At 37.4% G+C, this 15171-nt stretch overlaps 1 protein-coding gene across 4 annotated transcripts in view; it reads left to right on the forward strand.

The window, feature by feature from the left end:
• CDH12 (cadherin 12) overlaps positions 1–15171 on the forward strand; it is a 528906-nt gene that overhangs the window by 467498 nt on the left and 46237 nt on the right. For all 4 annotated transcript variants that reach the window (XM_025147686.3, XM_025147689.3, XM_025147687.3 and 1 more), the window contains one exon: positions 11846–12033. In XM_025147686.3, the coding sequence (XP_025003454.1) occupies positions 11846–12033 (188 nt within the window). The remainder of the gene's footprint in view (positions 1–11845; positions 12034–15171) is intronic.

Here is a 15171-nt window from a genome sequence, read left to right on the forward strand (position 1 = left end):
CCATGTAACAGATGGCAGCAGAGTGGCAATCTGACAAATTGGTATCTGGTGCATATGAAGTAAAGTTGTGTCATGAAATTCTTCCATTTTATTAAAAATAATAATAAAAAAAATACACCCATTGACATTCATTGACTCTTGCTGAACATTTCTAGTGACCAACCAATGGATGTGAGCACAGTGAGGTGGTGGGTGGTGCATTTCAGCAGTGCAATGGGATGTGAAAGACAAGCCACGCTTGGGACAGCTAAGTACAGCTGTCAAACCACTAAATGAAGAGGGTCTGGATCAGCTTATCCATTCAGCAGATTATGACCAGGGAACTGTGTACAGAGCTGAATACTGAGTTCACTGCATGGAAAATGTGGGAAACAACGGTGGCAACCTTCAAATATCACAAAATTTGTACCTGGTGTGTACAATGAATATTCGCACATGAGCAGAAAGAACATACGCAAGTTTGTGAGGGCCTATTAATCAATACAAGGCTGAAGGTGACAGTTTTCAGTACCGCATCATTAACAGTGATGATACATGGTGTCATTGTTACAAGCCAGAATCAAATTGGCAGTCCGTGGAAAGGTGATGTGAATTCCCCATCAAAGAAAAAGTTCAAGACACAGCCCTCAGTGAGTAGAGTGGTAGGCAGTGTTTTTTGAGTTATGAAAGGAGTGATCAAACTATCAACTCTGATTGCTACCTTGTGATGCTGACTAAGCTGAAGGCTGGAGTCAGGATAGAGAAAAAGACAAACTTTCATTTGCAACACAGTAACATCGGACACCCTACAAGTTTGAAAACTGGATATACTCACTATTTGGACTGTTTGCTAGAAAAAATATTTAGGAGTTTAGAGTTCCTATCTGCCTAATTAAGTAGTTTAACAAATCTGACAAATCTTCTGAGGAGTTTTTCTACCCACTGTGTTTTAAATAGGGAATTATAGCTTTTTCTGACACTCCTGGTAAAAGCTGTCCTTTTTGCACAACATTTGTACCTTCATTAGTTCTCAGGATGGAAATGAGTCTCTTATACTGATTAAGGAAATGGCCTGACCGACAAGATACTCTAATTCACTTCTGGCAACTAGTTATTTATTTTATACTAAATGAGAACTACTTACACAGGACAGGTAGACAGATTCATGCAGACTAGCCTGAAGGCAGTGATTAGGTGGTCGATTGAGTCAGACTGCTGTGAATCAGAATGGGAGGGAAGGTTGAATCCTGCTGAATCCTACTCAACTTGCTGTTATTTATTTATATATATATATTTACCACAATGCCATAATGCATTAAAGGGAGCCGTACCATCTTGGTTTTGTATACCAAGCTAAAATATTCTAATGTATTGTCAGAAAATACTGAACAAGTCTGCCATTTATCTGTAAATTTTGAGTAAACTAAAACTGCATTTCTGAGTTGATTGTATCTTGTACTCAGCTGTTTCAAGGAGTGATGGAAGACAGAAATTGAAAAGTCCCAGAAACAGTCTCATGCAATTGTAAGCTGATTGTAAAACCAGCAGCCATGCAGAGATTGTTATAATTTTGGACTGTAATATCAATGAATCACTTGACTAGAGCCTTAACGTCAGCAAATCAGTAGTCAAATCAGTAGTTGATTGAATGAATAAAGATTAGCAGATCAGTGTTTGCCAGTGCTTCTACAGGAATCAGAGGAGGACTTAGGGTAATTCCTCTTTGATCTGGGTTCCTTCCACATCTCATGCCTCTGTACAATTGGATATCCATCTTCCCCTCCTATGCCCTTCTCTTTCCTCCTCATCCTATCTTTATATTCAACGTACACTCTTGTCTGCTTTATCCTAGAAGAGACATAAATAAACCCCTGATCACATTTTTATCTAGTAATTACTGCATGGTAATCTCCTTCTCCTTCCCAAGTATTTGCTAGTTTTCTTTAGTTTTGTTTAGTTTTGTTTTTAACTCCCTAATAATGTAGCTAATGTAATTTATCCTTTGTTAAAGGATGAATTCCCGTATTCTCAAAGCTACCACTTCCATATTTGAGTCCCTCTACATTTTTCTTTACTGACATCATCAGTTGTCACTGTACCAGATAAGCTCTTTATATTTTTATTACACTTGGTCTTTCCACTTCACCATTAGCACAGTGACTCTTTCCTTCTGTTTCTATTCGACCCACCTGTGTTTGCTGTGTGCTTGCCAACTAATCAATAGGCTTTTTTCCCCCACTCTACCACATTATCGGTGCTCTTATAGGCCTTTTTATACATAGCCTAAGAAAATAAGGTACACAGTCTCATTTTATTTCACTCCGAAGATTTGAAGAAGGATGGAGAGTGCTAGGGAACATTTAAATCATACACACATATCATTAGGATAGTCCCTGGAGTTTTGTTCAACATCATGTAAAAATTTCTCAGACATATATGGGAGTTTTGGGGTCATTAGCACAGTTAAGGAATTTTTCTCTGTAGTCCCTTTCCATGAAGCTGACCTATTTTGATGTGGATAAGAGAATTTAATAACATGGAAGTAGGCCATTCTATACTGGCTGGCTTCTGGGCTGCTGAATATAGATGGATTCATGAAATTTCTTTGTGCAGCTGTAGCTTTTTTTGAACCTGTGCTTAGCAATCCAGTAGATGCAGCTTCCCTTTTGACATAGCACCTAATGCTTTGTTGGCATCTATTTTTGTGTGTGCGACATGAAGAGTGAGTTAACACAAACTTCAACATCTATACCAATTCCAATCTATATTTTTTTCCAGCTTTCTTTTATTTCTTTTTCTTATTCCTTTACACATTAGAATACTTCAAGTACTCTAACTAAGAGCAGATTTGCCCCAGAAAGTGGATGCACTCTTTATAAAAACTCCCTAACAAGTTTTTTTTGTTTTGGTAGCTGTCACTGTTGCATATTTTTGATCATAAAGCATCTTCAAGAGTGAATCATTTGATTGAGGCAGAGTGATGACAAACAAAGAAACCCTGAAGCATAATATTAAAAAAACTGAGAATTAAATATTCTGTTACCATAGACTCTCAAAACATTAAATGTTTAGTAAACTTTATATCAGCTACACTTATACTGTTCTTGTTCTTGTTTTCTTTTAACATTATGAAAAATGCATAACTTGCAAAGGCTATTCTTAGAGGACTACTTGGAGTACTCTCTGAAAGAAATAAAACTTCTTTAAAGCTGTAAATGAGAACTATTGAACCCCTAGCTACAAAACAGAACACTCAAACAAATATAGCTATTTCTTGGTACTATTCCATAGCCATTTAAAATATATATGTGATTTGTGAGCATGTAAAATGTAATGCTCTGATGGCATAGCAAGCAATAGTCCCGGAAATACAAAGGTTACAATGGATAGCAGTTAAATATTATATATCATTCATACAATTTTCCTGGTAATCTGCATTTATCCAATTTATTTTCTTCCTCTCATCATGTTTAAGTGGCAATTGATCATTAACTGCAAGATTTATGGGTCAATTATTCTTAAACATCATTATCATCATAATAGATTATTATCATCAATAATTGTATTTTACATCTGCTGCCTGCTGTGTAGAAAGTATAAACAAATACAGTTAATAGAAATTCAACCAACTTTGTCAAGAATTATGACATTAATTTCACCCCAATATGTTTTCTTTGGGGAGTAGTGAAGGAATTACACATTCAAGACACTGAAAGCACTTAGATAGAAGGAATGAAATTACCCATGGTAACCTTAAGACTGCTCAAAAATAGTGCACACCTTTGTCTGCACTCCCACACTGAAGAGTAACCAGGTCTACAGATGCAACAGCATGGGATCGCTTTTCAATGCCTGAAAAATTGTTTGCAAAATGGCGCACAGACAACAGTGCCCCTTGCTCCATCACTATTGTTTTTAGCAGCATCTCTTTTTCCAGGAGGCCTTTTGCAGAAGTAAGAAATCAACACTGCCTTTCTGTTTCTGACTATGATGAACTTTTTTCCTGAGACAAAAGTGCAACATGAAGTGAAACAGACCATATGTAATTATCTAATTATAATAGATTAGGCTAATGATTTTCAGAAATACCTAATAAACACAGTTGTAGTCAGATTTTCAGGAGTGTGTACTCCTTTTAAAAGCATGGAATGAGATGCCTAAAAAGTGCTCGCAAGAGTTCATAGATTCCTACTGACAGCAACAAGACCTCTAGATGCCAGGCTGCTTTGAAACTCTTTTCCTTGTCAAAATGGAAGCTGATGGCTGTCTGAGACCATAATACAGTTATTTGAGTTTTTGCTTAAATAAAACTATAAAAATAAAAATAAAAACTAACAGACATAGTCTGTAGAAACCCTTTCAAGTTTTCATCTAAATGTATGATCATTATTTTTTCTCAGTAGCTTCCACAGTCAATTTGTTGATGTTATAAACTTGATTGCCAACACCCTCAAGAGTGTTATCTATTAGTAAGCATCTGACCATTCACAGATTGCCTTTCAAATTAAACAGTATTTATACAGACGTCAAATCTTCTATAGTTAAGCTGGAAGATGTAAGCATCTCTTTCACTAAGTTGATCATATTGGCTGCAAGAAATACATGGACATATGAGAGTGAATCCAGAAGAGGACTATGAAGATGATCAGAGAGCTGGAGCAACTCTCCTTTGAAGACAAGCTGAGTTGGCATTTTCCAGCCTAGAAAGCAGAAGGCTTGGGTGAAATCCAGTAGCTAAAGGAGGCCTCTTAGAAAATGCAGGGAGGGACTCTTTCTCAGGGAGTGTAGTGACGGGACAAGGGATAAAGATTAAACTAAAAGAGAGTAGATTAAGATTAGAAATTAGGAAGAAATTATTTACTCAGAGGGTGATGAGGCACTAAAACAGGTTGCTGAGAAGCTGTGCATGCTCTATCCCTGGAGGTGTTCAATGACAGGCTGGACAGGGCTTTGAGTAACCTGCTCTAGGGGAAGGTGACTCTGCCCAAAGCAGGGGAATTGCAACTAAAAGTCTTTAAGGTCTCTTCCAACACAAACTATTCCATGTTTCTGTGGTTCTAAAGTACAAGAGGCTATGAGTGTGATGCTAATTGCCATCTCATTGTATCATTACTTTTTGATCTGTATCACCCATTAAATAAAAAATATTTCAAGGAAAGCACATACAGTAAACCAAAACTGAAAACAAAGAGCAATGATCTATTTTGCACTTGTACTTGAAGATTTCTCTTTTATAAATTTAAAAAATAATCATTTTCTTCTTCAGTCTGTGCCAACTTGGTGAAGAAAAGTAATGTATATTTTAAGGAAAACTATTTACAGAAGATACAGCTGATGAGTATGTGCAAAGAAATCTTCTGAGTGATACAGATGTGGAACATATTTTGTTTAGGTGGATTTAATTATGCAACTTAGCCACAACTCAGAGTATGAAAGATAGTTACCTCATTTCCTTAGTCAGTTTAGAGAAAAACAGTTATTCCAGTATGGATGATTTAGAGCACTTGCCTTAAGTTTTAAAGTAAATGCTTGGACTGCATTCTTAAGAGTGAATGAATAGTAGTAAAATTATGTTACTGTGCTATTACATTTTGTGCCTAAGTAATAAAAAACCCAAAAAGCTCCCACAAGATATTAAAGAAGAGATGTTAAGCAGAGCATTACGCACTCTGTATACCATCCTCAGCAATATACTTTTTATCATGTTAACTTTTTGCATGTATCATGCAATTTAAATTTTTTGAAGAGAATGAGCGTATTGATTTATTACATGGTGACAGTGTGATCACGAGAATATTACCAATAGACCGACCTGATGAGTGTAAATTACATGGTGCTTGATATTCTGAAAAAGAAAATATGTTTTCTCCTGAAAACCATCCTTTTTCCCCAGCAAGCACATCTTTTACAACACAAATGCATTGAGAAAGTCAGACTTTGCACAAATAACCATATAGCCATTGTTTTCTCTTACATCAAGAGAATCCACCCCAAACAGAGATAGAAACTGTGGGTCTGAATATCCTTAGCTGAAAAAATAAACTGGCATTTCCCATTTCCCAAATGCTTGCTCCAAATAGGAGGATATTGAGCTGTTCGGAATTAATTTCTGACATGCAGTGGGGAGGTTTGTTTTTAGAAAGTTTTCTGACTAGACCATTTCAGTGGGAAAACAAACAAACAAACAAACAAAAAAACCAGCAAAGGTTTAAATTGAATTTTTTCAGAACACAGAAGTATACTAGATGTGATAGATTTTTGTTTTCTTCTAGCAAGGGAAGAGGAACTCAGGAACTTAACCTGTTAGCTCACCTGGCTGGGTCTTGCTCAGGAGGTGCTAGTGATTGGGAAAGTCTGTCATGTGCATCATCCATTCCTTGGGCAGGACCAGACTCCAAGGGACTTTTGTTTCTGCTCCTTTTATGATGAAGAACATCCAGGACCTTAGCAAGTTTTAAAAGTCTAGGGAAATGTAGTTCATGCTAGGTGTAAACTTGGGGATCCACAGCAGAGAACTGAGTGTTTTCTAAAATAATTATGCTGTATCTAATGAGGCTGTAAGTCCTAATTCAGAGCACTGGTGCTGGAGATGGAAGAAGTCTTGCCATAAATGTAGCCCTGCCTGCCTATGCCAGGCGATGTGAGCTGCATCACAGCACATGGTGACAAAACCCATCTTTTTTTCTCTTCCCTGCTCAAGGTCCCAGGCCCCACAGGGCACAGGGCCGCAAAAAGGAAAGGAACTAGTACATCTCTATGCTGTCACAGCTTCCTCATGTTAGGAGCAGGCACATCACATGCTGTAATCGGTTGATTAGCAGTAGCTGATGTGATAGGTTAAATATACTGAGTGTCTGTATTCACAGTATTCTGTGTTTTGCCTACTCCACTGTTATAAAAGTGACAAGTAAATATGAGCCATTGGCTTTGGATTATTCCTGAAAAGTCAGAAATTTGTGCCCATGTGACCTCAGGATAAAAGCTGAAATGTTTGATTAACTTAAGTTAACCATAACTCTAGTATTCATACTAGTTTTACTTTTAAAGGAAATCTTTTTATTTGGCTTAATTTTATTCCTTAGGTTTTTAAAATATTTTTTATTATTATTATATATATAGTTGACTTTTTTTTCATAAGAAAACAGATTTTGATCAAAGACAAATGATTTTACTTCAGTATTGTTGACTATAACATTTGTGTTTTCAAGCTTAACTCCAATGCAGCATTTCTAAGGAACAGAATTGAATATAGACAAAGGAAAATCAGTGGAGGATAATCTCATATGCACACAGTATATGTAAAGTGACAGATGAGAAAAAAGCTCAGATAAGATTTGCAGCTGTTTGCTTGAATGCAAAATCCTTAGATACTAACCTGGGCCACTTCCTAATAGTTATTCTACTGATGAGGTGTAATGACGGATTCCATTTCTTATTCTCATTGGAACTGAAAGCCTTTTTATTAAGTGATGGTGTACCAATAACCTGCAGCTGTAGGGAAACAAGAAAACTCCAGAAGAACACCTTTGTAAGTAAGAATCAAGACCCAGAACAGCTTTTGAGTCTTAAGAATGAAAACTAATCTAGTCATGTCAAAAGAACTGTAAATGTGTGCTGAATTTCAGTCAATATGACTGATTACCTGTCACTTATCTCTGATTTCTTCCCACTAAGCTGTCTGTGTTTTAGAAACTCGGCAGCAGTATGTATTAGCTGTTAGCTCATCTCCACTTGAGCTTCTTGAATGCTTTTGAGGCTCTGTTAGCATCAACAGTGTCACCACTCATTTCATTTTATCATCATTGATGCTGCTCAAACTGAAACTCCAAGCAAGTTTCAGTGTGGGTAACACGGGATACTAGGCAGGGTTGATATAGGAAGGTCTACATACTTGTCTTAAGCTGTGTAATCATTGGGCTGGAGTTCTCTAGCTTTGGATTCTTTACTACATGTGACTGAAATTTAGTTGTGACATATTTCATAAGTTAAGCATGTCAACAGATACATGATTTTTAAACTTAAAACTATTACTTAATGATTTGCTTTCTTTAAAATTCCATTTTTGACAGACTGCAAGATCTTGACCATGAAATATACATTTTCACTGGTTTTCCTATATGTAAAAATATTCAGACATGCACACATCACTGAAATTTTGAAAGTTCAACTTCTTGGTGCAGTCAGAGGGAAGTAAGGTCTTGCTCCTTTGATACATCCCTTGTCACTCATAGAATGAATCACAGAGTCACAGAATGACTTGGGTCAGAAGAGTCCTTATAGACCACTTCCAACCCCCCTGCCATGGGCAGGATTGCCACCCTCCAGCTCAAGCTGCCTAGGGCTGCATCCAACCTGGTCTTGAGTGCCTTCAGGAATGGGGCATCCACAACTTCTCTGGGCAGTCTGTGCCAGGGCCTCACCACCCTCTGAGTAAAGAATTCCCTCCTAATATCTAATCTAAAACTCCCCTCTTTTAGTTTAAAACCATTCTGTCTTGTCTCCCTCCTGTTTATAAGCTCCCTTCAAGTTTTGGAAGGCTTCAGTGAGGTTCCTGACCCTTCCTATTCTCCTAGTCCAATTCCCTCTGCCTTTCCTCATAGGAAAGGTGCTCCAGTCCACTGATCAACTTAATGGACATCCTCTGGACCCATTCCAAGAGCTTTGTGTCTTTCTTGTGTTGGAGGGCCCAGGCCTGGATGCAGTACACCTGATGGGGCATCAAACAGCAGACAAGAGGGGACAATCACCCTGGTGAAAATTTAATGCAGCCCAGGGTACAGTTGGCCTTCCAGACTGCAAGCATACACTGCTGACTCATGTCCGGTTTTTTATTCACCAGTATTCCCAAGTCCTTTTCCTCAGGGCTGCTGATCCTTTAAGAAATCCAGCAACAAAATGAAAAAAATACAATAAAAGGAGATTTATGCAACTAGAATAGAAGATCCATGAGAGAATCTGCAAAATTTGATAGAAATGTTTGAGCACTATAATCAGTGCTGTGTAAGTTTGTTCAAGATCCTTGTCCCATAATTTCTAGAAACTTTAGAGAACAATTTTTTTAGGACATTCATTGAATCATAGAATCGTAATCACATTCTGAAGCAGAAAGCTTGTTTCAGTGTGTCTCTACAGCAAATGGAGGTAGTAGTCAATATAGGGAAAATAGACAATAAAAATTGCATAATGTTTAAATATCATAGCAAGTTCACAGCAGAAAGTACTGCCTTCTGGAAATAGATTAAGGATCTGCAAAAGTCTTTCTGGTATGTTTTATGTCCAACGTGTGTAAAAACTCCAAATGTTCTCTTTTCTTTACAAAGACTGTTTTCTGAAGATAAAAAGGGTTTTCATGATATACATTATATCCTGTTGAAATTCCACCTTGAGCTGGCAATAGTATGCATTGTTTGTTCTCATTTATTTTGTTCTAAAAGTATGTTGTTGAAGTAGCACGATTAGTATTTCCCATACTTTATGAAGGTGCAATTGTAAGAGAAGGCTGGCAGCATAATTACATCCTGCATCTTCAGAGATCTGACTCTGGCAGAGTTGACAATTACTTCAGATTTTCAAATTAATCTGAATGACCCCATCTTTGTTGCTTTCTGGAAGTGATGAAATGCCAAGTCATTGAAAATAACCGATAAAGGCCTAAACAATCTGAAATGAGTGATGTAGTGTTTCTTTGACTTCATCTAAGTCCCATACGCTTTACAGTCAGGTACAGTATTTTACAGAGAAATGTTTGTTTTAATGAACCTGAGTGCTCTTCGGTTCACTAGGAATATATCAAAAAGACAAAGAAGGAAAAATCTAATGATCTTACATTTTATGTTCACCAAAATTTGGCAGTAAAGAGCAAACACTGCAGCATTGACTTCTGTGATGACCATAAGTGTCTGTAAAAGACATGGGCATCATTTCTGGAATTACACAGTGAAAGTGTAACAGACGGATTCAGGTGTAGGTGAATCCCTCCTGGTTGCATTTTCTTCCACCTCTTTGAAGAAATCTGCACAGCATACACACAATAATAAGCGTATTTGCAAATGACATTATATCGCAGTAGGATTTGTGATTGTCTCCTGCATACCACATTAAAATTTTGTTAGAGTCATTAAAATACAACTAAGGAATAGCTACTCAGTCTTGATAACATTGTACATCAAGGTGCTCATTTCCAGCAGTTAAAACAAGGAGAAGACTGTGTAAATGTCCCTGTATTGCATTACCTTAGAATAAAACGGTGAAATTATAATTACACAAGCTTTAGTAGCTCAGTCAATGAATGCTACAAAGCCACACATGATGATGTCCAAATGCAGAGCTAACAGAAGCAGACTTTGCTTACAGGGGTTTTCTCAAACAAAATAAAGCCAGTTTTGCCTTCAGATACACTTTGTAAACTGAGCTATAGGGAAAGGAAGCAGACAAAAATCATTTTTTCAGGGCAATCCAAGAGTCAATTAGACAGGTACTCTGGTTCAAACCATTAGCTCACAGAAGAGAAGGTTTGCTCTTAGTCCAGCAGTGTGAATGTCAGATTTTCCTTCACCTGAAAATACCAAGAAGCTGAAAAACCTGGCACAGCGTGCATTGTAAGTAGGAAATGACAGGGAGCAGCGTCTGCTGTTTAATTCAGCTGCGGGATGTGAAAGTCATCTGTCCTCCTGTCAGCAGATATACAGCTTCTCAGAGCCTTGTTGTGGGACATGTGAACAACTGCCAGAGGGAAATCTCTGAGATGTCCCCTCAGTGTGACCCCACTATTCACAGAAGCTTGTCCTCCTGTACTCCTGAGAAAAAGATGTAAATATCCTCCTGCCTTCTCACGTGCAGAGAACAGAGAAAGCCCTTGTCAGTGCTCAGCTAATCTGACAGGGCTGCTCTGATGGAACTGCAGCAGTATAGCAGTGATGATGAAACACGCAGCCGACAGGGCAAGGAAGGTAGGCCTCAGCCCTGCACAGTCATATGCAAGTGCATGATGTCATATACTGAGGGCGGCTCCTGATGGAACTGAAGTCAGGACTGGCTCAAACTGCTTGCAGCCTTTGCTTCTTGCTATTTTTATCACTATGACCAGCACTTTTACAAAATTGCTCTTTCAATGAATGAAAACATTTTGTCCTTACATGTTAACGATTCCAAAAAAAAAAAAAAAAAAAGTGTGTGCTTTTCAGAATGAAGAAGAACCTTTTTCTACTTTTAGTGTTAAATAAACGGAAAATAAAAATGTACAGAGCCGGAGAATTATGTTTGCCTCTGTAATTTTAGTAAGAGCGCTCTCTGGTGGCCAATGGGTGAACAAACCTTTTTATGTCTTCCCCCTCACAAGGAGTTGTGCGCGTCATTATAATACTGAGTATTATGGTAATGGGTAGAAACACTTTTTCCATTGTATTTTTCTTTTCAAGTACTTTGATATGCATAGATATATGTTCTCAAATAATATAATAATTCAGATACTAAAAATGGTATTGAACATAGAAGGAAGTAAATGCTCATCGTAAATATGTGCCGTCTGCAAGTAGAATTAAGTTCAGTTGAGTCAATCATATGTGTAAATTACAAACGGACAGACAGAAAGACAGAGAGATGCTAAGACCCCTGCAGCCACATTATTCCAGATCTAGCAATTAGGGGAAATTAGCATATTTGGTGGGTAACACACTGATCTATCTAATCCTTTGTATCTTCTAAACTTCTGTTTGTTTGTTGTTTTTGTTGTTGTTGTTGTTTTATCTCATCATTTCAATTGGATGTTTTATGTCTGTTTGTTTTGTACAGGTTCTATGTTTTTTATCAGACTTACAACATTGTTTATAAAGGAATCTTGAGAATGACTTGTACTACTTTCTTGAAGGTATCTTCCATTTGAAAGTGCCCGAGTCCTCTCATGTTGGTTCTGCTATTGGAAGAATCAGAGCTGTGGACCCTGACTTTGGGAAAAATGCAGAAATTGAGTACAACATAGTTCCAGGGGATGGAGGTAACTTGTTTGACATCACAACAGATGAGAACACCCAGGAAGGAGTCATCAAACTTAAAAAGGTATGTGGCAAAGATGGGTTGTGTGTACTCATGGCTCAAGAGAGAAGACAGGAAAGACTTATTTTAAGGATGTTTTTGCTCTAAAACTGTGAGGGGAATGCTGTGATTCAGAACATTAAATGAAGAAGTGATGTTTTACATTTGGGATCATATATTTCATTTTCTATTTGCAAGCATTTTGGTTTGATTTTTTCTTTTTAAATTTTATGCTTATTATTTTAATAATAAAACTGCTGTTCAATATTTTGGTGATCAGAATTATTAATTGGATTAGAAGACTCCCAGATGGTTGCAAAACCATTAGTCCCACTTCCAGTTTCATTTTAGTCATCCCAAAATGACTAAATGTATGATTTTCAGATGTTCATCTAAGGGAGCAGACCCCAGCTTCGCTGTTGATAATGCTCTAATGTACTAGAAGGGAAAAGAAACAAACAAACAAACAAACAAACAACTAACTAAATAAATAAATAAATGGAAAGATTATTGATTGTATTGATTTCAAAGACAGAGAGAATAAACATTATTTGGAACGTGATGATTAAAGTACTCATCAAGAGAGACCCAAAATAAGGACAATCGCATTTTAACCAATGGCACTTTATAGGAATTTTATGATACGTAATTGCAAATCAAGCAAAAGCAATAAATAACACAATGAATGCTATATACAGATATGTTAGAGTTGTTCATTGTATTTTGCTGGTTTGTTTAGTCTTTCCAGTAATAATATAGGGAATATCTGAAACTTTAGAGTGCGCTTGCAATAGCAGGAGGATCTTGCAATCAGTAAGTTGGTTGATGTTGCTGGATGGACATGTTACAGTATTACTCTACATTAGGGTATACTCAGTGATCAAGAAAGAGGAAAAAATATAAAAAAATAATGATCCTAATACCCTCCTAATCTTCATCACAACAAGCCTGGGAACTGTGACAGGCTGTGGAGGTCAGGGAGCACCATCTTTGTTCTGTGCAGGAGCATGAAAAGAAGATAAACTTAACACGTGGATTCTTCAGCAAAGAGTGCCTGTATGTAGATCCTAGATCTTACCCTTCACCTTTTTTTTTTTTCTTTTTCTTTTTTCTCTCAAGCAGAAAGTCCCTTTCACTAATCCATAAATGGTTCAGTGTTTTAAGACATTTTCGAATCAGCCAAAATCCATCTGAGTTCTGTGCTGAATCCTGAGTTAAACAAAAGCAGTCCAGATTCTTAAACTCAGATGTCTTTTCATCTTTTCTACAGTTGTAGTAATACAGACATATTTTCATGGCTTGCGGTTTCCAGATTTTCAGAAGTGCTGGACATTCATATTTCAGTAGACAAGTACTGAAATTCATACTACTGGTACTGTACAAGCCTGCAGCAGCATTATTTATCTGCCTGCAAAGAAGCAATTTCACATTACAAGCTGTTCAAAACACTGATTTGACCTTCTGGGATGACACAAGTACTTACATTAGGTATGTACTTAAGTAATTCTTTAAATCAGAGTCAGTGAATGAAATGGATCAACACTGTGAATTATAAGTAATATTTTGTAAAAATCATTAATAAAAAGTGTCACATGCTTTAAAAGCAAATTAGCACTTGTTTCTGTACCACAGCATACTCCAACACTGCATGTACTGCAGTAATCCATCACTGAGCCTTTTCAAGTACATCTTTGTCATTTATAAATTTTGCTTATATTTTTCCTGATTTTTTTTTTTTGCATCCAGAGACTGTCAGCCATTGCGTAGATGCTTTTTTATTCCATTGTTATGCAAAAAATCCCATGGAGCCATTTCTATATCAAAATCAAGAAAGCAGTAACCTTCCAGGACTATGTTTGTATTGGTGGAAGGAACATTTGCTGACAAAAATTGCAAAAGCCTAATTGTTCTTTTTAGTACATTATGTGAATTGGTGGTGACAAGAGCCTATTTACTGTGTCTCACACACTGAACAGGCATGACCAGCTACAGCTGGGCAAGGTACATATCTTAAATCATTCATCTGGTTTGCTGATTTATTTGCATGCTATGATCCAATATAAGCTTGATTACTGCTGCTCTTGCACTATTTACATATTTTAAAATTTGAATACATTTTATTATCTTCTGCTAAAGAAATAATAAAAATGCCATTTAGCACCACTGTGTGGATAGTACTGTAATCACTTCCCCTCGTTCTTTTTTTTTTTTTTTTAAAAAAAAAAAAAAAGTAAAATCATATTTTGAATAGAAGGAGAAGGAATTGTCTGGCTTTAGGTTACAAGAATCCAACATACTAGGGATAGAATGACCAATCTCTTCCCTTGTCCAGCCCTGTTCACTACCATGTTTTTGGATTTTTTATGTAATATCTGTCATCCTATCTGGTAACTCCAAAAAAGACAGAGAGCGTAAGTTGAAAGAAGTGGGGAGCCAGAAGGGACTTATTTCTCTCGAGCAATATGTAGTGGGCATAGGGCAGTGCTCCCAGGTATAGGAGAAAAAGCCAGACCTAGACAAGCTCCTGGTTCTATCTAAACTGAGATCTTTAATGACCACATGCAGCAGGAGAAAGAAAAGAAAACAGAAGGATCCAAACTTCACTGGACAGTTGGCACTAGGTTTATTAAACCAAGGATAAATGCACAGAAGCCTCAGTATAGTCCAGAAATTTGAGTAGGGTTCAAGCACCAAGCCTGACTCAGACACTACTTTTCTAACCTGTGCAGAATGTCCTGAAAACCCAGGAGAGAGGTGTTTCTGGTCTCCTTCCATGTTCAGTCCTGCCATGCTGCTCTGTAGTGGGTGGTACGCTGGTATGTCAGTGAAAGACGAGGGCACATCTGGGCCCAGTTCTGCAAGCTGTGTGTCACTGCTAACTGGCCAAGTGACAAAGCTGTACCCCCGAATCACATCATGTCGGGGAGGGCATGATAACTGCACAGAGTGCTTGAGTTATGAGAAAATAACAAACTGGGGAGGATGATGAAAAGATGCAGTAGTGGCACAGAGGTATTTGGACGTTATACTTCCTCTTAACCTCAGAAGCCTCTTTCACTGTTAACAAGCCTTTCACTGGAACAAGCAATCAGGTGTTTCCTGAGTAAGCTGTCTCTCCCATGGGAGAGGTGGTTTGTGTAGTGCTGGGATGTCATGTGAGGG

Source organism: Gallus gallus, chromosome 2, assembly GCF_016699485.2.
Source record: "Gallus gallus isolate bGalGal1 chromosome 2, bGalGal1.mat.broiler.GRCg7b, whole genome shotgun sequence".
Classification (NCBI taxonomy): domain Eukaryota; kingdom Metazoa; phylum Chordata; class Aves; order Galliformes; family Phasianidae; genus Gallus; species Gallus gallus.